The sequence below is a fragment of the Neoarius graeffei genome, chromosome 16 (genome assembly GCF_027579695.1).
Source record: "Neoarius graeffei isolate fNeoGra1 chromosome 16, fNeoGra1.pri, whole genome shotgun sequence".
Classification (NCBI taxonomy): domain Eukaryota; kingdom Metazoa; phylum Chordata; class Actinopteri; order Siluriformes; family Ariidae; genus Neoarius; species Neoarius graeffei.
Genome location: NC_083584.1, coordinates 61809639 through 61837415, shown reverse-complemented (window position 1 = coordinate 61837415; position 27777 = coordinate 61809639). Strand labels below are relative to the sequence as shown.

Here is a 27777-nt window from a genome sequence, read left to right as displayed (position 1 = left end):
CGAGCCCTCATAGTTTATAAGTTAACCATGCTTTCAAGCTGCTCTCCTTTTTCCTTGTATTTAATCTTTGAGGATGAGTATGCGTTTATCTAGTAAAGTTTTGGGGATGAAAATAAAATGACGAAGCAGTTATATTACTGCACCCGTGTTTTCTTATGTTCTGGTGTTGCATTTTGGGCAAAATCTCTGTCTGTCTGTCTGTGATGGTAGCTCCTGAAAACCTCCATCTAAACAGTGTGTCGCTCCTCACACTCCTGCTCTGACGGAGCTGAAATGACAGCGGCACTTCAGCACCAGTGTTTTGGACCCCAGTAAGCAGTGAGCCCACGGGGCGGAGCCAGCTAAACACAGATCCTTGACTGGACCGGTGTCTTCCTGCGCACCATCAGACTCCTGAACCTGATTCCCAATCTCCTCATGCTCTTCTACATCACTCCATTGCTGTGCACCTTGTTGCCGTCAAGCCACCAGTGAAGCCCGACTTGACCGACCACTTCACTGAGTACTCAGTAAAAAAACAAAACCACTAGCTAGTTTTACTAGTTCTTCTGTAACAGGGTTTGAACTTGATGCCACACTCAGACTCTGATCCATCTTTACTCGCACGAGGAAGGATCTCAATCAGGGCGTCTGCTAAACGCTGTAAATAAACTCTGTGTGTATCTCTCTCTCTCTCTCTCTCTCTCTCTCTCTCTCTGTGTAAAGGAACATCATTAATCACCTGGCTGTCATGTTTTAATCACCTTTAACCAAGTGTCTCTCACTCTCTCACACACACACACGCACACTAAACTGACCTCTGAATTATGACTGTCCTTTTAATAAAGCAAAAGCTCTCAAACCCATAAATATCTCTCTCTCTCTCTCTCTCTCTCTCTCTCTCTCATCATCATCATTGAAAAAGTCCGTTTCCGTGGAGACAAGAGGCGAGTGATCATCATGGCGATGGATCTGTCACTGTTGGTTTAGATTCAGTTTGAGGGGTAAAAAGTCAGACAGAAATGTAAATATGAACAATTGACTGAAGAACATCACCACACACACTCACTCACTCATACACTCGCTCAATCACTCACTCACACACTCACTGACTCACTCACCCACACACACAATCACTTACTGACTCACACACACTCACAATCACTCACACTCACTGACTCGCACTCACTCACTCACACACACAGTCACTTCCTGACTCACACTCACTCACACTCACTGACTCACACACTCACTCAATCACTCACTCACCCACACACTCACAATCGCTCACACTCACACTCACTCACTCACTCACTGACTCACACACACTCATTCACTCACACTCACTGACTCACTCACCCACACACACAATCACTTACTGACTCACACACACTCACAATCGCTCACACTCACTGACTCACACTCACTCACACACACAGTCACTTACTGACTCACACACACTCACAGTCGCTCACACTCACTCACTCACTCACTCACTCACTCACTCACTCGCTCAATCACTCACTCACTCACTCACTCACTCACTCGCTCAATCACTCACTCACTCACTCACTCACACACTCGCTCAATCACTCACTCACTCACTCACTCACTCACTCACTCACACACTCACAGTTGCTCACACTCACTCACTCACTCACTCACTCACTCACTCACAATCGCTCACACTCACTGACTCACACTCACTCACACACACACACACACACACACACACACACACACACACACACACACACAATCACTTACTGACTCACACTAATTCACTCACACTCACTCACCCACACACTCACAATCGCTTGCTCACTTACACACACAATCGCTCACACACTCACAATCACTCACTCACTCACTCACTCACTCACTCACTCACTCACTCACCCTCAATCACACACACACACTCACTTATACTCACTCTATCACACACTCACTCTATCACACACTTATTCACACACACACACACACACACACACACACACACACACACACACACACACACACACTTATACTCACTCTATCACACACTCACTCTATCACACATTCACTCACTCTCACTCACTCACTCACTCACTCACTCACTCACTCACTCACTCACACTGACAATCACTCACTCACTCACTCACTCACTCACTCACTCACTCACACAATCACTTACTCACTCACACACTCACTCACTCACTCACTCACTCACACAATCACTCACTCACACAATCACTTACTCACTCACTCACTCACTCACTCACTCACTCACACACTCACACAATCACTCACTCACTCACTCAGACAATCACTCACTCACTCACTCAGACAATCACTCACTCACTCACTCACTCACTCACTCACTCACTCACACAATCACTTACTCACTCACACACACAATCGCTCACACACTCACAATCACTCTCTCACTCACATACACACTTACTCACACACACACTCACCCACACACACAATCATTCACTCACTCTCACACACAATCACTCACTCACTCTCACACTATCACACACTTATTCAAACATTCACATACACACACACACATTCACTCACTCACACACACTCACCCACACACACAATCACTCACTCACACACTATCACACACTTATTCAAACATTCACATACACACACACACATTCACTCACTCACACACACTCACCCACACACACACTATCACACACTTATTCAAACATTCACATACACACACTCACACACAAACCATCACACATACTCACACACTATCATTCATTCATTCACTCACTCACACTATCACACACTCACTCACACACACTCACTCACAGACTCACTCACATGCAAACAAACACATGCTCACACACACAGTCACTTATACTCACTCTATCACACACTCACTCTATCACTCACTCACTCACTCACTCACTCACACAAACATTCACTCATTCACTCACTCTCACACACTCGCTCACTCACTCTCACACTCGCTAACATACACACACACACATTCACTCACTCTCACTCACTCACACTATCACACATTCACTCACAAACATTCACTCACTCTCACACTCGCTCACTCACTCACACTATCACACATTCACTCACACAAACATTCACTCACTCTCACACTCGCTCACTCACTCACACTATCACACATTCACTCACAAACATTCACTCACTCTCACACTCGCTCACTCACTCACTCACTCACACTATCACACATTCACTCACAAACATTCACTCACTCTCACACTCGCTCACTCACTCACACTATCACACATTCACTCACACAAACATTCACTCACTCTCACACTCGCTCACTCACTCACACTATCACACATTCACTCACACAAACATTCACTCACTCTCACACTCGCTCACTCACTCACACTATCACACATTCACTCACAAACATTCACTCACTCTCACACTCGCTCACTCACTCACTCACACTATCACACATTCACTCACAAACATTCACTCACTCTCACACTCGCTCACTCACTCACACTATCACACATTCACTCACACAAACATTCACTCACTCTCACACTCGCTCACTCACTCACACTATCACACATTCACTCACACAAACATTCACTCACTCTCACACTCACTCACATACACACACACACTCACACACATTCAAACATTCAAACACACACACTCACACATTCACTCACACACACACACATTCACTCACTCACACACACTCGCTCACAGACTCACTCACACACGCAAACAAACACACACACACACACACACACACACACACTCACTCGATCTGTCTGTCAATGAAGAGGGGGCGGAGTCTCAAGCAGGCGTGTAAATTCATCCAGACGTCTCATCTATCACCCTAGTGTGGTTGCCTTGTCGCCACGGCAACACTGACAAATGGCACCGTGTCTCACCACAGTCATTACTCTCTCTCTCTCTCTCTCTCTCTCTCTCACACAGAATTATTTCTCATGGGCCAAAGCCAAAATGAGTGAGAGGCTCTGCATTTCCCCTCTCTCTCTCTCTCTCTCTCTCTCTCTCTCTGTGTGTCGATCATTCACCAGCTCACACAGCTGTGTGGGCGAGCTGCAATTATCTTTGGTCTTCAAATAAGCTCTGTGTGTATTTGAGTGTTCATCTGTGAGTTCCTTCACACACACACACACACACACACACACTTTATTACACCCACACGTTTGAGATTAAAACTTCATTCTTAATCTTCTAAAGTTTTAAACAAGGATTAGCAGTAAGTGAACAGAGAAATGCATTAACAGTTATCATTAGCTTTCTCTGATCAATTCCACAAAGAATGATCTTTCTGTTTGGCCTGAGGAAATAATAATGATTAAAACTGGGATAAAGCACAAGAAACTCTCGGTGTTTAAAAGCTCACTGTCGCAGTGTCATTACGGTCACTAATTCTATCACCAATATTAGACTTGTGTTGTTTTACTTGCTGTATTCACTTGTTCTAACTCCTGAAGTGAATCTAAACGCTATCTTGTCTGAAGGCAGCTGTAATATTTTATGTTCTTGTACTGTGTTTAGAAATTAGCATATTCGCCTGCTTTAATGCTAACATTCTAGCTGGTCATTTTCTAGCAAGCGAATCAACTTAGCACACAGTGGTGCTTGAAAGTTTGTGAACCCTTTAGAATTTTCTATATTTCTACATAAATATGACCTAAAACATCATCAGATTTTCACACAAGTCCTAAAAGTAGATAAAGAGAACCCAGTTAAACAAATGAGACAAAAATATTATACATGGTCATTTATTTATTGAGGAAAATGAGCCAATATTACATATCTGTGAGTGGCAAAAGTATGTGAACCTTTGCTTTCAGTATCTGGTGTGACCCCCTTGTGCAGCAATAACTGCAACTAAACGTTTGCGGTAACTGTTGATCAGTCCTGCACACCGGCTTGGAGGAATTTTAGCCCGTTCCTCCATACAGAACAGCTTCAACTCTGGGATGTTGGTGGGTTTCCTCACATGAACTGCTCGCTTCAGGTCCTTCCACAACATTTCCATTGGATTAAGGTCAGGACTTTGACTTGGCCATTCCAAAACATTCACTTTATTCTTCTTTAACCATTCTTTGGTAGAACGACTTGTGTGCTTAGGGTCGTTATCTTGCTGCATGACCCACCTTCTCTTGAGATTCAGTTCATGGACAGATGTCCTGACATTTTCCTTTAGAATTCACTGGTATAATTCAGAATTCATTGTTCCATCAATGATGGCAAGCCGTCCTGGCCCAGATGCAGCAAAACAGGCCCAAACCATGATACTACCACCACCATGTTTCACAGATGGGATAAGGTTCTTATGCTGGAATGCAGTGTTTTCCTTTCTCCAAACATAATGCTTCTCATTTAAACCAAAAAGTTCTATTTTGGTCTCATCCGTCCACAAAACATTTTTCCAATAGCCTTCTGGCTTGTCCACGTGATCTTTAGCAAATTGCAGATGAGCAGCAATGTTCTTTTTGGAGAGCAGTGGCTTTCTCCCTGCAACCCTGCCATGCACACCATTGTTGTTCAGTGTTCTCCTGATGGTGGACTCATGAACATTAACATTAGCCAATGTGAGAGAGGCCTTCAGTTGCTTAGAAGTTACCCTGGAGTCCTTTGTGACCTCACCGACTATTCCATGCCTTGCTCTTGGCGTGATCTTTGTTGGTCGACCACTCCTGGGGAGGGTAACGATGGTCTTGAATTTCCTCCATTTGTACACAATCTGTAATTCATGTGAACACTTCAGTTGTGCAAGCACTGAGAACCGTGACACGTACGCTTCCGTCCCTCAGCGTCTACACTTTGCTCATGAAAATGCTTAAAAAACGTTTGAAGTCTGCACCAAAACGACATCGATGCTGACAGGAACACAGTCTGGAATAAAACACTCCAGGAGGTGTGTGTGTGTGTTCTCTTTATAGTTCTAGAGCCACTGACAACATGCATTTACTGTCCCTCATTAGAGCCTCACTACACACACACACACCACGGGCAGATGGTAATTACAGTAGTGACACTGTGTGTTTCCTCCTGCTGTTATAACACACACACACACACACACACACACACACACACACACACGTCACAGACGTCTATAAGACAAGACACCAAGAGACACCTGGAGCACAAATACACACCTCACAAGCTACAAATAGACACAAACTGACACTCAGATCACACACACAGACCTCAAACACACTTTTCAGGTAGCTCCATGCATATGTGTGTGTGTGTGTGTGTGTGTGTGTGTGTGTGTGTGTGTGTGTGGGATGGATTAGGGTGGGGGGTGTTTGTGTCAGCAGCGGGTCCCTTCTTTTTCTTTCTGCCCTTCTCTCACTTTTAGTCTCGCTCTGCGGTGTAGGGATTCAGTGCTGTTGCCACGGTAACAGAGAGCAGAAGGGGTACTGGCTTTGCATTCCATCTCTCTCTCTCATTCTCTATTTCGCTACCTCTTTCTCTCTGTCTCTTTCCGTTGCTAGTAAGAAGGCAGAAGAAGAAAAAAAGGATGACCAACATCGCAGGGCGCAGAGGATAAGAGAGAGAGAGAGAGAGAACTCTATCGCACCAAAAGACCAAAACCTCAGCAGAACCACAACATTCAATACCATCAATATTACAGTAAACATATAGGGATATCACATGCGCACACACACACACACACACACACACACAGTGCTCTCTCTCTCTGTCTCAGGATTGTGTGAAATACTCAAGTGCATTAAATCACAGAATAAATATATCGAGCAAAGGAATAAAAAAGGGAAAACGGTGACACGCCAATATTCCAGTTCCCCTAACACCATGACAGTTGTCGTTTCCATGGTGACCTGACACAGCATCATGCTCAAAATGTTATTACGGCTATAATAAAGGATTATATGGGCATTAAGTGTCAATTATCTTTTCCTGATATTATTGTTTTACTCGCACTTCATTTATATTAATGGAAAAATAAAGTATCGTTAAATTAAAGTGTAGCAGGTTCTGTTTGGATATCCAGCAATGTGCTGCTAATTAAACATTATAATCGAACAAAATTAAATCAAACGCATGCTCTGGCAGTAAGTAAACCCAAGTGTTTATTTTTAGCACCCGCGGCAGGTGCTGTACAGGAATATTGCACTAATACTATTACAAGTACAACATAGGTACCTACTAGGGTGCATCAGTTGCCCCCTAAAAATGAAAAGTTCCTCCGATCATGATGCATTTTTGTTTTTATGTTCCTTTTGGTAAGAAAACACACTGGGTGAAATATTTTGACAAAATTCAAAAGTTTAATGGTGGCACCAGGAGCTCAAAGTTATGGAAAAAGCTGCTATTTTATGACTTTTATGACAAAATTTCGATCACTTTTCATGAAACGTTATGGCACCTTATAGAGTATACCAAATATCTTAGATCCACATTTTTAGTACATATTCTAAATATATTATCAAGCACAGTTTGAGTTTTAGCTGTTCATTGAATCATTGTTCAACTACTTTTAAACAATACAAATGTATTATGAATCACATTAATGCTTCTCAATCCCTTGCAAAGGTTCTTAACATGATCTCTGGGGCACAAGAAATCAATAAATGGAGTCCAACATTGTGATTCAAACCTTACGCGAAAACATAAAATAAGCGTTTTTTGGCAAAAAATGAACCTCATGGTGCCACCATTAGACTTTTGAATATGGTCAAAAAATTTTACAGGATGTCTTTATTGGTGAAAAGGAACACCCAAACAAAAATGCATCAGATTTTATGAAAGTGAGGGCAACTGATGCACCCTAGTACCTACCTACCTACCGGAGCGACCTCAGTCGGACATCATTGACCGTACTTCTCCATAATTCATGGTCTGCCATTGCTATTGGCAACTACCGTAATACTTCTCAAGATTGGTGGCTTCTACCAGTTGATCAATAAAAGTTCGGGTTGTCCTCTACTGCGTTTTCCTTGGATTGGCTCCCAAAGAATCACCTTGTGGATTATCTCCTCCTTACTTCTCCAGCAATGGCCAGGAAAACGTAGTCTCCTTTCTGCTATTGTTGTTGAAAGTTCTGGAAGGTCTCCACAGAGCTCTCTGTTTGTAATTCGATCTTGCCAGTTCACATTTTGAACTGCTCTGAGCATCTTGGTGTATGCTCCATCAAGTTTTCTAGTAAGTGCACTAGTCAGCATCTATGACTTGGACCCATACAATAAGACCGTGTTTCAACAGTTGCTCTGAAGAACTGCTCCTTGATTTTCCTGTCCAGATGAGATTTCCATACTTTGTCCATTTTTTTTTGGAGGGCTGATCAGGCTTTTCCGATTCTGGCATCTCGGTCCTTTTTACTAGAGCTTATCCAAGATCCCAGTCATCTGCTTTCTTGTGTTGACTGCTATCAAGTGCCGACAGTAATCCTTTAGAAGCAGAGGTACATAATATATACTTATTGACTAAGTGGGAGGGGCAGACGGGAAAATATTTGGCTCGAGGCCATGCTGCTTGGTCCGTACAAATGACCAAGAGCCAAATATTTTCCCATCCAGCCCGACTTTACCGTTCTCTCGAAATGAAAACATTTTAAGATAACATCGTGAGTAAAAGTCAGTTCAAGCTTGGGTCAGCGAGTGGAGACAACATCAATACAGGCCTATTAAGTCTACACAAAAGAACTTTGATTCGAAAACAAAATAGAGTCGAGTCGGCAGTCGAGTCAGTTCAATCCTCATCTGATGATGACTTGATAACCAAACTTCGTTTTTTCGCAATAACGGATGTGTCCTTGTGTAAACAAGTGAATTTCTTCATTTGAAAGTACCTTTTTTCATTTTCTTTGACAATTTCAGCTTGTTCAATGAGGTCCGTGTCTGATAAATCATCTGGAAAATAAAATTCGCTTTCATTGGGTCGCTCATTTTTCAAAGTAACAATTCAAAGCAAAATGAAAACAGCCGAAGCGAGGGAAATGGGTCTCATACGGATTCAAAAATCCGCATCTGCCCAGTCGCATGACATTTCCCATTGGTTTTATTAAGAGTGTGCGGAAGGGTGTGTACGGGTCATATGATAATCAATATTATGTTTCAGTTTTTTAGCCTGATGTAAAGAAGGGCGGGTTCTTGCATCGAAATACGCTTGACAGTGAAGTGGGTGGTAGCCCACTTTACCTATAAAAGTCAATATCCTGTATCTATAATGTATTCTGGATACCTTTCAGGACTACAAGGGAGACTATGCTGCCTGGGAAAGTACATTTTTCTGACTATGTTACATTTATTGTAAGGTTAGACGACATGAGGAATGAAATGAACCTTTAAAAATGATTGATGGTGTATAACAGGACCTTGATGTGCAAATTTACATCGACTGTACCTTACAGAACCTTTAGCATCATCAGTTCGAGGATTACAGGATGTACTGTGTCAGTGTGGTACCTTCGAGGGTAGATTTGATCTTTTGATTTCAACATCCCTCAGCCTCATTTTAATCATAAAATGCCAGACACGTTCATCCTCATAATCCTAATAAGGTTCATTTCTTTCTTAAAGTGTACATATGAACATTTTCGAAAAGGCAAATAAACAAATATATACAGTATTTACATACACTCACTGGCCACTTTAATAGGAACTTGTTGTTGACTCTAAGATCCCTGTTCTTGGCTGCAGGACTGGAACCCAATGTGTTCTTCTGCTGTTGGATGCTGAGATGCTTTTCTGCTCACCACGGTTGTAAAGAGTGATTATATGACTTACTATATCCTTCCTGGCAACTCGAATCAATCTGGCCATTTTCATGGCCATCAACAAGGTGTTTGTTTCCACCCACAGAACTGTCACTCACTCACTTGATGTTTTTTGTTTTTCGCACCATTCTGTCTGTGTAAACCCTAGAGACTGCTGTGTGTGGAAACCCCAGGAGATCAGCAGCTTCTGAAATACTCAAACCAGTCCGTCTGGCTCAAACCAACACCCATGCCACAGTGAAAGAAAGTCACACTTTGACATCACAATTTTTCCCATTCTGATGTTTGAACATTGTGAACATTATCTGAAGCTCTTGATTTGTATCTGCATGAGTTTATGCATCGTGCTGCTGGCAAGGGACCGGCTGATTAGAGAACTGCATCAAACAGCAGGTGGATGTGCGGGTGTTTCTAATAAAGTGGCCAGCGAGTGTAGTTCAATCGAGTCTAGAAACCATTATTGTTAGATGCAAAAAAAAAAAGTAGGTGTGGTGAAATACTTGGTAACAGGCACAATGAAATCATGTTTTCTTGGAATACTACAGCAAAATAGCAATAATACTACACTAATACAAAAGCAAATGTACATATACGTATCATACTAACACTACAGTAATAGCATAACATAATAGCAGCAAAAGCGTAACACTAATGCTCCATCAACACTAAATTAATATGAATAATACTACAGCAAATCTTCAGTCATGCTACAATAGCGCTGCAGTAAAACTACAGTATAACATCAACACTATAGCAACACTAAAACATATCAACATAGAAATAATATAAGAAAACACTACTGTAATACTTAAGCAGACTTGAAGTAATATCACAGTAATACTACAGTAACAGTAAACATCAATTTTCAACAGTAATTACATTAATACTCCAGGAAAAGTACAGTAATATTATACTAACTTTACAGCATTGTATGGTAATATTAAACCAAAAGTGCAGTAATATTTTTGCTGTACTAATACTACAGTGAATGTCACTTTAATACTACAGCAATACTATGGAAATGCTAAAACCACGCTAGACGTAAACGAATATAACGGCAACACTACGGTAACTTTACATTAATACTACAGTAAATATCACACTAATATTACAGCAACACCATGGTTATGTTACATTAATACTACAGAAATACTCTGATAATGTTACACTAATACTACAGTAAATAGCACGCTAATACTGCAGTGCATTAATGCTACAGTAAATGTCACACTAATATTATAGCAACACTATGGTTTTGTTACATTAATACTACAGTAAATACCACTCTAATACGACAGCAATACTGTGGAAATGATACACTAATGTGAAAATAAATAGCAGAATAATACTACAACAAATCTATACTCAAGGTACATTAATACTAGGCAATCCTATGAAAATGCTACACTAATACTTCAGTACATAGCACATGTATACTGCAGCAATATGCTGGTAATGTTACACTAAAGCTACAGTAAATGGCACACTAATACTGATATAAAACTACACTAAACATAAACTAATATTACAGCAACACAATGGCAATTTTACATTAACACTACAGTAAATAGCATGCTAACATTTCAGCAATACTCTGATAATGTTACATGAGTACTACAGTAAATAGCACAATGATACTACAGCAATTCTCTAATAATACTATATTAACACTACAGTAAATATCACACTAATAACACTGCAATACTCTGATAATGTTACATTAGCACTACAGTAAATATCACATTAATACTACTGCAATACTCTGCTAATGTTACATTAACACGACAGTAAATATCACACTAATACTAGAGCAATGCTCTGATAATGTTACATTATATGACAATAAATATTGCACTAATACTACAGCAATAATCTGATAATATTACATCAACACTACAGTAAAAAGCACACCAATGCTAAAGCAATACTCTGATAATGTTACTCTAACACTACAGTAAATAGTGCACTAATGCTACAGCAATACTCTGATAATGTTACACTAACACTGCAGTAAATTGCACACTAATGCTACAGCAATATTCTGATAATGTTACACTGACACTGCAGTAAATAGCGCACTAATACTACAGCGATACTCTGATAATGTAATACTAACACTACAGTAAATAGCACACTAATGCTGCAGCAATACTCTGATAATGTTACTCTAACACTACGGTAAATAGTGCACTAATGCTGCAGCAATACTCTGACAATGTTACTCTAACACTACGGTAAATAGCGCACTAAAGCTACAGCAATACTCTGATAATGGTACACTAACACTACAGTAAATAGCACACTAATACTACAGCAATACTATGATAATGTTACACTAACACTACAGTAAATAGTGCACTAATGCTGCAGCAATACTCTGATAATGTTACTCTAACACTACGGTAAATAGTGCACTAAAGCTACAGCAATACTCTGATAATGTTACTCTAACACTGCGGTAAATAGTGCAATAATGCTGCAGCAATACTCTGACAATGTTGCTCTAGCACTACGGTAAATAGTGCACTAAAGCTACAGCAATACTCTGATAATGGTACACTAACACTACAGTAGATAGCACACTAATACTACAGCAATACTATGATAATGTTACACTAACACTACAGTAAATAGTGAACTAATGCTGCAGCAATACTCTGATAACGTTACTCTAACACTACGGTAAATAGTGCACTAAAGCTACAGCAATACTCTGATAATGTTACTCTAACACTACGGTAAATAGTGCACTAAAGCTACAGCAATACTCTGATAATGTTACTCTAACACTGCGGTAAATAGTGCAATAATGCTGCAGCAATACTCTGACAATGTTGCTCTAGCACTACGGTAAATAGTGCACTAAAGCTACAGCAATACTCTGATAATGGTACACTAACACTACAGTAGATAGCACACTAATACTACAGCAATACTATGATAATGTTACACTAACACTACAGTAAATAGTGAACTAATGCTGCAGCAATACTCTGATAACGTTACTCTAACACTACGGTAAATAGTGCACTAAAGCTACAGCAATACTCTGATAATGTTACTCTAACACTACGGTAAATAGTGCACTAAAGCTACAGCAATACTCTGATAATGTTACTCTAACACTACGGTAAATAGTGCACTAATGCTGCAGCAATACTCTGACAATGTTACTCTAACACTACGATAAATAGTGCACTAATGCTACAGCAATACTCTGATAATGTTACTCTAGCACTACGGTAAACAGTGCACTAAGCTACAGCAATACTCTGATAATGTTACTCTAACACTACGGTAAATAGTGCACTAGAGCTATGGCAATACTCTGATAATGTTACTCTAACACTACGGTAAATAGTGCACTGATGCTACAGCAATACTCTGATAATGTTACTCTAACACTACGATGAATAATGCACTAATGCTACAGCAATACTCTGATAATGTTACTCTAACACTACGGTAAATAGTGCACTAAAGCTACAGCAATACTCTGATAATGGTACACTAACACTTCAGTAAATAGCACACTAATACTACAACAATACTATGATAATGTTACACTTACACTACAGTAAATAGCACACTAATACTGCAGCGATACTCTGATAATGTTACACTAACACTACAGTAAATAGTGCACTAATGCTGCAGCAATACTCTGATAATATTACATTAATGCAGCAGGGAAAAACACAATGAAACTGCAGCAATGCTCTGATGATGTTACACTAACACTACAGTGAATAGCACACTAATACTACAGCAATGCTCTGATAACATTACATTGACATGACAGTACATAGTGCACTAATACTACAGCAATTCTCTGATAATTTTACATAAATGCTAAAGGGAATAGCACAATAATACTACAGCAATACTCTGATAATGTTTCACTAATGCTAGAGTAAATGTCACACTAATACTACAGCAGTACTCTGATAATGTTACATTAACGCTACAGTAAATAGCACGCTAATGCTACAGCAATACCTTGATAATGTTACATTAATACTACAGTAAATAGCATACTAATACTACAGCAATAGTCTGGCAATGTTACATTAACACTACAGTAAATATCACACGAAAACTACAGCAATACTCTGATAATGTTACATCAGCACGACACTAAATACCACACTAATATTATAGCAATACTCTGATAATGTTATATTAACACAACTGCAAATATCACACTAATACTACATCAATACTATGGTAATGTAACATTAACACTAGAGTGAATAGCACACTAATGGTACAGCAATAGTCTGATAATGTTACATTGATACTACTATGAACAGCACACTAATACTACAGCAACACTATGGTAATTTTACATTGTTACTGCAGTAAATGGCACACTAATACTACAATAATGCTCTGATAATGTTGCATTAATACTACAGTCAATAGCACACTAACACTACAGCAATCCTGTGACAATGTTACATTAACACTACAGTAAATATCACACCAATACACCAGCAACACTATGGTAATGTTACATTAACTACAGTGAATAGCACACTAATACTACAGCAATACTCTGATAATGTTACATTGACACGACAGTAAATATCACACTAATACTAGAGCAATACTCTGGCAATGTTACATTAACACTACAGTAAATATCACACTAATACTACAGCAATGCTCTGATGATGTTACACTAATGCTGCAGTGAACATCACACTAATACTACAGCAATAATTTGATAAGGTTACATTGATACTACAGTAAATTGTATACTAATACTACAATAAAACTCTGATGATGTTACATTAGCACTACAGTAAATATCACACTAATACTACAGCAACACTATGGTAATTTCACATTAATACTGCAGTAAACGGCACACTAATACTACAGCGGTGCTCTGATAATGTTACATTAACACGGCAGTAAATATCACACTAATACTGGAGCAATACTTTGGCAATTTTATATTAATGCTACAGTAAATATCACATTAATACTAGAGCAATACACTGATAATGTCACATCAACACTACACTAAACAGCACACTAATACTACAACAATACTCTGATGATGTTACACTAATGCTACAGTACACAGCACACTAATACTACAGCAATACTCTGATGATGTTACACTCATGCTACAGTGAATAGCGCACTTATACTACATCAATGCTCTGGTAATGTTACATTAACGCCACAGTAAATATCACACTAATACTACAGCAATCATTTGATACGGTTACATTGATGTTACAGTAAATAACAGACTAACTCTTCAGCAATATTCTGATAATGTTTCACTAATGCTACACTAAATGTCACACAAACAGTACAGTAATACTCTGATAATGTTACACTAACGCTACAGTAAATATCACACTAATACTAGAGCAATACTCTGGCAATGTTGCATTAACACTACAGTAAATATCACACTAATACTACAGCAATACTCTGATGACGTTACACTAATGCTACAGTTAAAATCAAACTAATACTATAGCAATAATTTGATAAGGTTACATTGATACCACAGCAAACTGCACACTAATACTACAATAATACTCTGATAATGTTACATTAACACTACAGTATATATCACACTAATACTACAGCAACACTATGGTAATTTTACATTAATACTACAGTAAACGACACACTAATAATGCAGCAATACTCTGATAATGTTACATTAACACCACTGCGAATATCACACTAATACTATAGCAATGTTACATTAATGCTCCAGCAAACGGCACACTAATACTACAGCAGTACTCTGATAATGTTACATTAACACGACAGCAAATATCACACTAATACTAGAGCAGTACTCTGGCAATGTCACATCAGCATTGCAGTAAACATTACACTAATACTACAGCAATACTCTGATGATGTTACACTACAGTGAATATCACACTAATACTACAGCAATAATTTGATAAGGTTATGTTGATACTACAGTAAATTGTACACCAATACTACAATAATACTTTGATAATGTTACATTAACACTACAGTAACTATCACACTAATACTGCAGCAACACTATGGTAATTTTATATTAATACTACAGTAAACAGCACACTAATAATGCAGCAATACTCTGATAATGTTACACGAATGCTACAGTAAATATCACACTAATACTACAGCAATAATTTGATAAGGTTACATACTACAGTAAATTGTACACTGATACTACAATAATACTTTGATAATGTTACATCAACACTACAGTGAATATCACACTAATACTACAGCAATACTACAGTAATGTTATATTAATACTTCAGTTAACAGCACACTAATACTACAACAGTACTCTGATAATCTCACATTAACATGACAGTGAATATCACACTAATACTAGAGCAATGCTCTAGCAATTTTACATTAACACTACAGTAAATATCACACTAATACTAGAGCAATACACTGATAATGTTACATCAACACTACACTAAACAGCACATTAATACTACGGCAATACTCTGATGATGCTATACTGATGCTACAGTGAATAGTGCACTTATACTACAGCAATACTCTGATGATGTAACACTAATGCTACAGTACACAGCACACTAATACTACAGCAATAATTTGATAAGGTTACATTGATACTATGTAATATAGTGCACTAATACTACAATAATACTCTGATAATGGTGTGTTAATGCTATAGTGAATAGCACACTAATACTACAGCAATGCTCTGGTAATGTTACACTAACACTCCAGTAAATATCACACTAATACTACAGCAATGCTATGGTAATGTTACATTAATACTACAGTAAAATAGTACACTAACACTATAGCAACACCATGGTAATGTTACATTAATGCTACAGTAAACAGCACACCAATACTGAAATAAAACTACACTAAATGTAAACTCATATTTCAGCAATACTCTGATAATGTTACATTAACACCACAGTAAATATCACACTAATACTACAGCAACACTATGGTAATGTTACATTAATACTACAGTAAACAGCACACTAATAATACAGCAATACTCTGATAATGTTACATTGACACTGCTGCATATATCACACTAATACTACAGCAACTCTATGGTGATGTTATGTTAATACTACAGTAAATAGCACACTTATACTGAAATAAACCTTCACTAAATGTAAACTAATATTTCAGCAATACTCTGATAATGTTACATTAACACTACAATAAATAGCACACTAATACTACAACAATGCTATGATAATATTTCACTCATACTTCAGTACACCGCACGCTAATACTACAATAAATTTCCACTAATTAATACTACAGCAAGACTATGAAAATGTTACATGAATACTAGAGTAAAACTGCAGTAATATTACACTAAAACTACAGTGAAACTATAATAAATCTATAACATAACTTCCTATGTGCCTTTCCTGAAATTCCCCATAGTGCACTGGGTTCCTCTTTCACATATATGAACCTAATCAGAAAACCTTTCCCACTGTTTAGAAAAAGCAGACATGGTGAAATTAGAAACCGTAATCGGTAAGTCAGAATAAGTAAAAGAGCTATGAAACATGTCAAAAACGTTGTGAAACATTTATAACACAACAAAATATGCTCTCTAAGAATTCTGGGATTTCGTGTTTTTAGTATCAGGACGTGTCGAGCGAACAGGGTTCAGTGCTCAATATAGCCTAATGACGCATAAGGACAGAAGACAGGGTGGTGATTTGGTGGGGGTGTGTTGGGGGTAATGACAGCAGGGACGATTTACTGGAGCAGTGAGGCATTTAGATCTCTCTCGCTCTCTCTCTCTCGCTCTCTCTCTCTCTCTCTCACACACACACACACACACACACAACAACAAAGCAAGTGAGTCATTAATATATAAAACCTGGTTTGAGATTTTGTGTGTGTGTGTGTGTGTGTGTGTGTGTGTGTGTGTGTGTGTGTGTGTGTGTGTGTGTACTATGCACAGTTCTTTTGAATGAAAATGATGATGATGATGATGGTGAGCGTAAATTTGATGCTGATAGTGAGAATGATACTCATGGTAATGGTGATGATGCTGCCGTGGATGGTGATGGTGTCGGTCAGGAACATTGTCATAACATTTATGATAGTGGTAATCATGGGTAAGTGAAGAAAAAAAAAACCTATAACGAATGTTGCCTACTAAGACAGGAAGGCAACCAGACACGCAGGTTGTGAACAGGCAAGGCAGGCAATTGCTTGGGGCCCCCTGGCCCAGGGGCCCCCTGAGAGTCAGGGCCCGAGGGCTTATTTATTTTGTATTTTATTGTTTTTATTGTTCCTTACCATTGTATTTTCACATTTGGAATTTAAAAAATTTTGGTTTCATACATTTTTCGTTGGTGTCAGATTATTTATAACATATTGGTGATGAACACTGGTCAGAAGGGCCCCCTGGAAATTTTTGCTTGGGGCCACAACAGACTCTAGAATCGCCTCTGAAGGCAACGGTTCATATACGGCTGGAAGATTTACACAAAATCAGACAAAGACAGTCATTAACATAAGGCAATCTTTCAATAAAGAACAAATGTAACACACCTGACTGAACCCTTTTTCACCATAACATGTGGAATCTTATTTATGTTAATTTTGATGATTTTTTTTGTTGTTGTTGTTGCTGCTGTTGCTTTTTATTCTGAGGTGGGTTTTTTTCCAGTGGTAAACTTTTCTTTATTTCTTCATGTAGCCTTTTTCAACGTGTTTTTTTTTTTTTTTAACTTTTCAATGTCTCTGTTTGGTTTAGAAAGGGGAGGAGTTTAATGGGAAGGGCACGAAAGATGTGATTTGCATAGATCCAGTATCTGAATGGGGGCGTGGCCTGATGTGAGAGAAAACAGGAGGAAGAAAGGGAAATCCCATGGAAGCCATGGATTCAATCGGACGCCTCATAAACAAAACATCTACAGTGCTGCTTGAAAGTTTGTGAATCCTTTAGAATTTTCTATATTTCTGCATAAATATGACCTAAAAAAATCATTAGATTTTCACACAAGTCCTAAAAGTAGATAAAGAGAACCCAGTTAAACAAATGAGACAGAAATATTATACTTGGTCATTTATTTATTGAGGAAAATGATCCAATATTACATATCTGTGAGTGGCAAAAGTATGTGAACCTTTGCTTTCAGTATCTGGTGTGACCCCCTTGTGCAGCAATAACTGCAACTAAACGTTTCCGGTAACTGTTGATCAGTCCTGCACACCGGCTTGGAGGAATTTTAGCCTGTTCCTCCGTACAGAACAGCTTCAACTCTGGGATGTTGGTGGGTTTCCTCACATGAACTGCTCGCTTCAGGTCCTTCCACAACATTTTGATTGGATTAAGGTCAGGACTTTGACTTGGCCATTCCAAAACATTAACTTTATTCTTCTTTACCCATTCTTTGGTAGAACGATTTGTGTGCTTAGGGTCGTTGTCTTGCTGCATGACCCACCTTCTCTTGAGATTCAGTTCATGGACAGATGTTCTGACATTTTCCTTTAGAATTCACTGGTATAATTCAGAATTCATTGTTCCATCAGTGATGGCAAGCCGTCCTGGCCCAGATGCAGCAAAACAGCCCCAAACCATGATACTACCACCACCATGTTTCACAGATGGGATAAGGTTCTTATGCTGGAATGCAGTGTTTTCCTTTCTCCAAACATAACGCTTCTCATTTAAACCAAAAAGTTCTATTTTGGTCTCATCCGTCCACAAAACATTTTTCCAATAGCCTTCTGGCTTGTCCACGTGACCTTTAGCAAACTGCAGATGAGCAGCAATGTTCTTTTTGGAGAGCAGTGGCTTTCTCCTTGCAACCCTGCCATGCACACCATTGTTGTTCAGTGTTCTCCTGATGGTGGACTCATGAACATTAACATTAGCCAATGTGAGAGAGGCCTTCAGTTGCTTAGAAGTTACCCTGGGGTCCTTTCTGACATCGCCGACTATTACACGCCTTGCTCTTGGAGTGATCTTTGTTGGTCGACCACTCCTGGGGAGGGGAACAATGGTCTTGAATTTCCTCCATTTGTACACAATCTGTCTGACTGTGGATTGGTGGAGTCCAAACTCTTTAGAGATGGTTTTCTAACCTTTTCCAGCCTGATGAGCATCAACAACGCTTTTTCTGAGGTCCTCAGAAATCTCCTTTGTTCGTGCCATGATAGACTTCCACAGTTGTGAAGCTCAGACTTTGATAGATCCCTGTTCTTTAAATAAAACAGGGTGCCCACTCACACCTGATTGTCATCCCATTGATTGAAAACACCTGACTCTAATTTCACCTTCAAATTAACTGCTAATCCTAGAGGTTCACATACTTTTGCCACTCACAGATATGTAATATTGGATCATTTTCCTCAATAAATAAATGACCAAGTATAATATTTTTGTCTCATTTGTTTAACTGGGTTCTCTTTATCTACTTTTAGGACTTGTGTGAAAATCTGATGATGTTTTAGGTCATATTTATGCAGAAATATAGAAAATTCTAAAGGGTTCACAAACTTTCAAGCACCACTGTACATCGATAATGTAACACCTGATGAGAAACTAGGCTACCTGGCCAAAATGGACACCTTCAGGATGAATAAGTGTCCATATATTTGTGTATCCTTAGTGAAAGGTTGTCTTTTATCCACATACCTTTGTAGCTTCATGGCACTCCAGGGGCATCAAGACACCAGTGCGTTCAGTTTCATACACACCTGTGGCTGATGATTATTATAAGGTTGATCATAATGATGGAGATGATGATGATGATGATGATGACGACGACGACTCGCAATCTCAGACCTGCCAAAGAGCATGAACTCCCCAGCGAGGCTCTGGCGTCTCATGGCCATGAGGATCCCGCGGACGGTCATGCCTTCACAGAAACACACCACCACGCGTGCCTTGGGCAGACGACTGCGCAGCTTCACCAGCAGACGGTCAAAGCTGTGTTCACCTGCGTTACTCCAGATCTTATCAGAGTGTGCGATGCAGATGCCTTCCTTCAGAGCCATCTCCTTAAACGCTGCCATTCCACTTTCGCCATAGTTACCTGGAGAGAAAGAAAGAGAGAGAATTTTACGTGATTGTACAGTATACGGTGAGAGCGAGCCAGCTGAGCGTAATGAAAAAGCAAGGACACATGAAAAAGAGAACAAGGAAGCAAAATACATAAGAATGCTTTAGAGAGAGTGAGAGCCCGAGAGAATTGACAGAAAAAAAAGATAAAAGGATGCAAACTCATGAAGAAAAAAGAAAAAGACAGGCTGCGAGAAAGACAGAAAGTCTTGTATAAGTCTGATGGATAATAATCAAACAAAATGATTGCGAGAGAAAGGGATGAGAGTGGTGGAGAGAGAAATGAATGTAACAAAGACCCCCAAGGACATTTAAAGGAGAGAAATAATATGACTGCAGAGTAGGGAAGCGAGACAAAGAGGAAAGATGACTAAGGGAACGATGGAGAAAGAGAAAGAATGAGAAAGAGAGATGGTGAGCGAGAAGTAGAGACGGACAAGATGTTACACTGCCATGTTAGAAAAAAGACAGAGAGTGCAAAGAGGAAGGGAGCGTAAGAGAGAAAAATAGGTGTTAAAAATGTGCAGATGTGAAGTATTGGGAAAAAAGTCTCGTTATAATGAGGGAAGGAGCCATGACTGTGATTGACAGGTATTATGATATCTCCATTCAAGGAAGGAATTCTATACTGATGCATAATGGATAAAAATGAACACTAATATAATATGGTATGTTTATGTATGCTTGTATAGGTGTGTGTGTGTGTGTGTGTGTGTAAGGTGTCCACTGGTCTCTGTGGCGGCATGTAAAGTCCTGTAATTAGTCTCACAGTGAGAGCATCAGAGAGCATACACACACGCAGATGGTACACACACACACAAAATGAAGCATATCATTAGTGGGAATAATGTGATGCTTTTCTTCTCAGTGCTGTTTGTTAACGCCGTTAGTGAGCAGGTGAGCTCAGCTGTTACGTCACTTATTACCACAGAACGACAACACAACACCATATAACCTGACATTACACAACGTAATATAACAACATCATGAAATAAAATACAAAACAGGATTATGACACTGTAACGTATTATGACATGATATCGTGACAAGATGTAACAGTACATAACATGACATAAGGTAACAGTGTAAAACAACATAACTAGATAACATAACATGGCATGATATAAGGTAACATAACAATGTAACATAATTTATTTTTCTCGTGGTCTAAATCCTGCGCTCTGATTGGCTGGCGAGCGGGTCCGTATCCTATGGTACGGACCCCGGTTACGGACCTCTGGCGACTCGCTCGTTCACAACAACAACAAACATAGTAGCAATTTTTGTCAACATTTATCTTTTTTTAATAAGATTTATTTCTAAGATTATCAAAAATCTTATAAATTTTTGCCAGCATTTCTCAGAAGAATAGCATTAATTTTACAGCATGGATAGCGATAACGACAGTGTTCACAGCGAAAGCGAGTTTTACTACCCTGAGGAAGAAGAAATAAAAGAAAACATTTCAGGAGAAAGCTAAAAACCTGTAACTTGCTAACGCCGAGCAAAAACATGGCTGAATCCTGAATGACTCCTATTTGTATAAATAGGGGACTACATAGGCGGCAAAATGTAGTTTTTTCCTGCCATAGAAGTGCACTTGTATACCGAGGAGGAAGCCATTTGCATTACAGCCGTGAATGAGGATTCAAAATAGCATTAATTTTACAGCATGGATAGCGATAACGACAGTATTCACAGCGAAAGCGAGTTTTACTACCCTGAGGAAGAAGAAATAAAAGAAAACATTTCAGGAGAAAGCTAAAAACCTCTAACTGTTGCTAACGCCGAGCAAAAACATGGCTGAATCCTGAATGACTCAATTTTGTATAAATAGGGGACTACATAGGCGGCAAAATGTAGTTTTTTTCCTGCCGTGGAAGTGCACTTGTATAACGAGGAGGAAGCCATTTGCATTACAGCCGTGAATGAGGATTCAAAATGGCGGCTCGGCTCGGTTTTCCCTTTCGGGCGCTCTCGTTTTCTGTTAGAATTTGGTAAAGAAAAAATAAATATATTATTTACCAGCTTAAGGTCGGTCCGTATGGTGAAATACCGTGACCTCGGACTTGAATACTGACCTCGGCCCAGAGGGCCTCGCTCAGTACTTTCAAGACCTCGGTCACGGTATTTCACCATACGGACCTCCCAGCTGGGAAATAACACATATCAGGGCTCGAAATTCGCGGTGGTCCGGTCGCCCGAGGCGACTTAATTTGTCATTTAGCGGGTAATTCCTGTCACTAGGCAGCCCGGCTGGCTAGTTGAAAATAAAAAATATATATGAAGCGAAGATTCAGACTAGGGCTGTGCGATATATCGAATATACTTGATATATCTCCGAAAATTCTGTTTGAGATACATAAAATTATTATATCGTAACTATCGAGTATTTTATGGTCATCTGCCGACTTGTTTCGTGTTTGTTGCGTTTGTTTAAAACCTTTTCCGGTGGTTTTCTCCCTGTCCCTCAGGCAGTAACGTGAGAGGCTGCCTAAGGGTAAAAAAAACAATAACGTCACGCACTCGCCAACCAATCCCGGGCGACATCAAGGTGCTGAAAGGAACTTGAGGGAAGATTTCCTAGTTTCGGCAGTGTTGCCAGATAATTGTGTGGTTTTGAATTCTACTTTGCGGGCAAAAAATGGCTTGGGCTGGTTGACAAAAATTGGGCGGGTTTGACGTTAGTTCGGTGGGTTTTTATCAGATGTTTATATAGTTTCACTCCCACTAGAAAGCAGAGATGGGAGAGAATGTAAACACCTAAGCCGAATGATGTTCTTGAATATGCGAAGGAAATCAGGAAAAACAGCTCTCTTTGGTCAACTGAGGCAAGTCAGAGACCTAGTTTACCCAGCACCCCTTAGGTATTTTAAACAACCAAATCGAGCATTGGCCTAAATTAATCATTAACAATAAACATTAATCTCATTAAGTATTATTTAAACAAAAAAATGTCGATGTAACTGTAAGACTAATATGAATGTGTGTAACGTAGTGCAGAAACTGAACTCATAAACTAGTAAATAAGAATGACGCAATCCATTCTCCATTTTCTCTTCTCATGTTACATTCAGCCATGCATCGTAGCCTAACATAGCCTACATAATATTATGCGTGTGCGTCACCTACTGGTGCCTGTAGGATTCAGAACACAGCAGATGACTGCAAAGTTATAATCTGATTCAGCCACACGGAGCCGAGTACCAGACAGAAGATTTTTCACCTCCAGCACTGACGGGCTCATGTTGCCATTTAGAAACTGTTTGCATTGTTGTTCGATTTACAAATAGTATACTGGTCTTTAGCTGCATATTTTTACTTTACAGGATAGGCATCAAGTACATTTTACATTTTGGGTGGTTTTAAGTGCATTTTGGCGGGTTTTGAACATGGGCCATTATTAAAAAATGTTCTGTTTCTGGTCCACCGGCCGGGTGAGTGCCGTTGAAAAATTTTTTTAATGCCGTTTTTTCATCTTTATTGGATAGGACAGTGTAGAGACAGGAAATGAGCGAGACAGGGAGGGATCGGGAAATGACCTCGGGTCCGAATCGAACCCAGGTTCCTGGATTTATGGTGTGGCACTTTATCCACCTGAGCCACAAATTTCTCCATTTGTGTATGAAAATACACTCCAACGACTCAGTTTGGTTTCATTTACAACCAACGGTGTCTTTTGATGCCAGCACGTAATTGAACGAGAGAAGACTGGTTTATCAGAGACAAAATAAGCGTTATCTCTGCTTCTGTTCCCTCCGACACACTACTGCCTCCGCCGAGTGTGCGCGCACACACCGCATGTCGGGCCGCGGATGAGTTACTCTCCCCTGATCAACGAAGTCGGCGGGGAATTTGTGGCTATTATCGGTACAAACAGCGCGAATCACAACTTAAATGAGTGCGGTTCAGTTTGACATTATTGTCAGTCCGTTAGATAAACATTTAATTTTATTAAAATCGAAAATTAATATTTAGAGCCTGTGGGCTACAAAAATAATAGTCATTAAAGTAGCCGGCTGGACTTAATTGTGTAGCCGGCTGTATGGCGGCAGCCAGCGCTTGTGGAAAGCCCTGCATTCCGCGCAGAATATAGAACTGAATCAGCTCTGCGCATGCGCCGTGCGGCACAAAAAAATGGCAGCCACCATGAAGGAAGGCGATCCGGAGTTTTCAAACATTTGCTTAAGTGTGAAATCGCAAAATGGTATTCTAGCGAACAACAAAATAGTAAAGATTCAGAAAAACAAATCATTCAGTGATCATTTTAATAGTGTAATTTCATCCGAACTCGGCCTAACGCTCGATTTAGAACTACAGAAAGTCCGTGTGTCGGACATTTTAAGTACCTTTGTAAAAGTTTTGCAAATGTTGCAGTCAGCGTTTAAAATGCTAACTTAAAGTTTTTGTACAAGTTTCAGTTGATTAAACCGTCATATTTTATTAAATGTGTCTGCTTTTGTAATAAAGTACTGAAAGAAAAAGCAAACACAGCATTGCGATTTCTTATCCATCCATCCATATATAAAAAAAATAAATCCCTCCCTCCCGACTGAATAATTTTTTTGCTCACCCGGTGGACAGGAAACGGATTTTTTTTTAAGGATGGCCCTATTTTGGGCTGGAAAATGTCAGCAGTATCTGGCAACACTGGTTCCGGTTTCCAGCGCTGACTCAGTTCGTGCAATCGCTGGTGTTGCATAGGCTACCGTGTAAGCTCTGTCAATTTCAGCGACAAATTAAAAATGGAAGCGGACGAATTGGTTCCTAAAAGAACTAGTAAGGGGTCAGTCATCTGGCATTTTTTGGATATCGCGAGGAGGACGTGGAACAGCAAATGCCAGTTTGTAAAGTGTGCAAAAAAAAAACAGTATCAAAATACTCGGGTCTTGAAATAAATGCACATTAGTCATGAACAATGGTAACTACTCTCTTTTGTGTTATTTTTGACAGAACTAAAATTCATACATGAGCAAATTTTGGCGAGTTGATTTTCTGTTTGGCGAGTTACTTTGGAAGGTAACTAGTCCGGCTGGCTGGTGAAAAAAATATATGAATTTCGAGCCCTGCATATACTATAATGTAACGTTTCATAACATAACATAAAATAACAATATAAGGTAACCTAACATGACATAATATAAGGTAACATAATGTAACACAACATAACATAACGTAATGTTTCATAACATGACATAGCAACATAACATAAGGTAAAGTTCAAAGTGCTTATTGTTATATGCACAGTAAGGACATGTCCACTTGCACAATGAAATTCTTATATTATATCATGTCATGTTATAAGGTAATATAACATGACATGATATAATCTAAGGTAACAGATACCCTGTCCACACTAGGGATTTTGTACCGATACGAAACTACTTTCATACCGCGACACCTGTCCACACTAGCAACTATACCGGTACTGTAGCGGTATAACTGTATCGGTACGAAACCCACAAATGTATGGGTTTCGTACCGGTACAGTATCGGTACTGTAGCGCTTCGCTGTAGTGTGGACAGATGAAGCGGTTCTGTATCGATACAAATATAATGCGCATGCGCAATGAACCATTCCTACGTCTTCCGGGTTATTCATACAATACAATACGCACATGCCTTCCAGCTGTAAATAAAACGTCAAAATGGCTCAAACGACCGTGGAGCTACATGGAGCAAAGAAAAGGGGGAGAAAGGGAGAGGGGGAAAGAGGGAGGAAGAAAGGAGGAACAGGGGGAAAAGGGAGAGAAAGGGAGGGGAAGAGAAGGGAAGAGGGAGAAAGTGAGGGGGGAGAAAGGGAGATTCGTTTTCTTTGTTTCTTTCTCAACTGCCTCGCGCATTTTATACAATTCGACTGAATAAATGACCACCAGAAATACAGACTGTACACTGACAACAAAAAGCACACACACGTTGTTTCATCCGCCATATTCTCGAAAGGAAGTTACTCGGTAACCACGGAAACATTTCGCGCACGCCACGGGCGATTGCTCTAAGACAACGAGGGAGGCTCAGCCTCCTCTAAAAATGACGAACATCGTGTAGGATGAATTGCGCTAGGCTTATGTTATAGCCGACCTTATAACATTGCTATTTCAGATCCAGAATCATAGAAATATATGTGCTCAACCCAACTACAGTGCGAAATTATTCCGTTATAACTTTCCCCAGTTCGCCTAATGTGTGCGTGAGTTTTTCCCCCTCGTGACAGCGTGATGCAGCCCAGCCTCAGTGGATTGGGAGCTATGTGCTTGTCAATCTCAAAATGCAAGACGATTATTGGACAAATACAAAAACGCCCGCCCACGGAGTCTCACGGACTCCCAGCCTCAGTGGACTTCAATGGCATTTGGGAGCTATGCGCTTTTCAATCTCAAAATGCAAGACGGTTATTGGACAAATACTGCGAAAATGCCCGCCCACCGGACTCCCAGCCTCACAGTGGGAGGGACATGGTAGTTTCCGCGAGGAGACTGGTGATTGGTGAAAGTGGCCGGATATTTTCTTTGACTGACAGCTCGTTTCAACTATAGACAGGCAGCGGTGAATCTCAGTTCAGTCCCATGCGGATTCGCAAGTGCTGTGGTGTATTGTAAGAGATCAGCTTACATTTCGATTTCATTCATTACATACGGTTTCTACCAGCTTTTTTAGTTTGTATATATTTTCATTGTAAATAAAGTGTAAATATAGTGTTGTCAAGTTTGCTATCTTAGTTCCAGAAATTTCGTTTATTTGAGTGACTGAACTTGAACTTGAGGGGGCTAGTCAGCTAGCAAGAAAGCTGCGCACGGATGCCAAGCATTGATGATTTAATTTTGGTGAAGCCATTTGCCAGTCTTCCTTTCGAGGAAAAAATTAAAATTAAAGAGCAGGGTAGACCAACGCCTCAAATTGACTTGGTGAAAAAGGTAGGGAATAATATTCGTTCCTTTCAGCTCTCCTGGTACGAGAAAGTGAATTGGCTAACAGCAAGTGA

At 39.6% G+C, this 27777-nt stretch overlaps 1 protein-coding gene across 1 annotated transcript in view; it reads right to left on the bottom strand.

Annotated features, from left to right (window-relative positions):
- The window catches only part of grm5b (glutamate receptor, metabotropic 5b), an 88263-nt gene that overhangs the window by 40140 nt on the left and 20346 nt on the right, over positions 1 to 27777 (bottom strand). The window contains exon 2 of the mRNA XM_060942277.1: positions 20520 to 20769. Coding sequence (XP_060798260.1) covers positions 20520 to 20769 — 250 coding nt within the window. The remainder of the gene's footprint in view (positions 1 to 20519; positions 20770 to 27777) is intronic.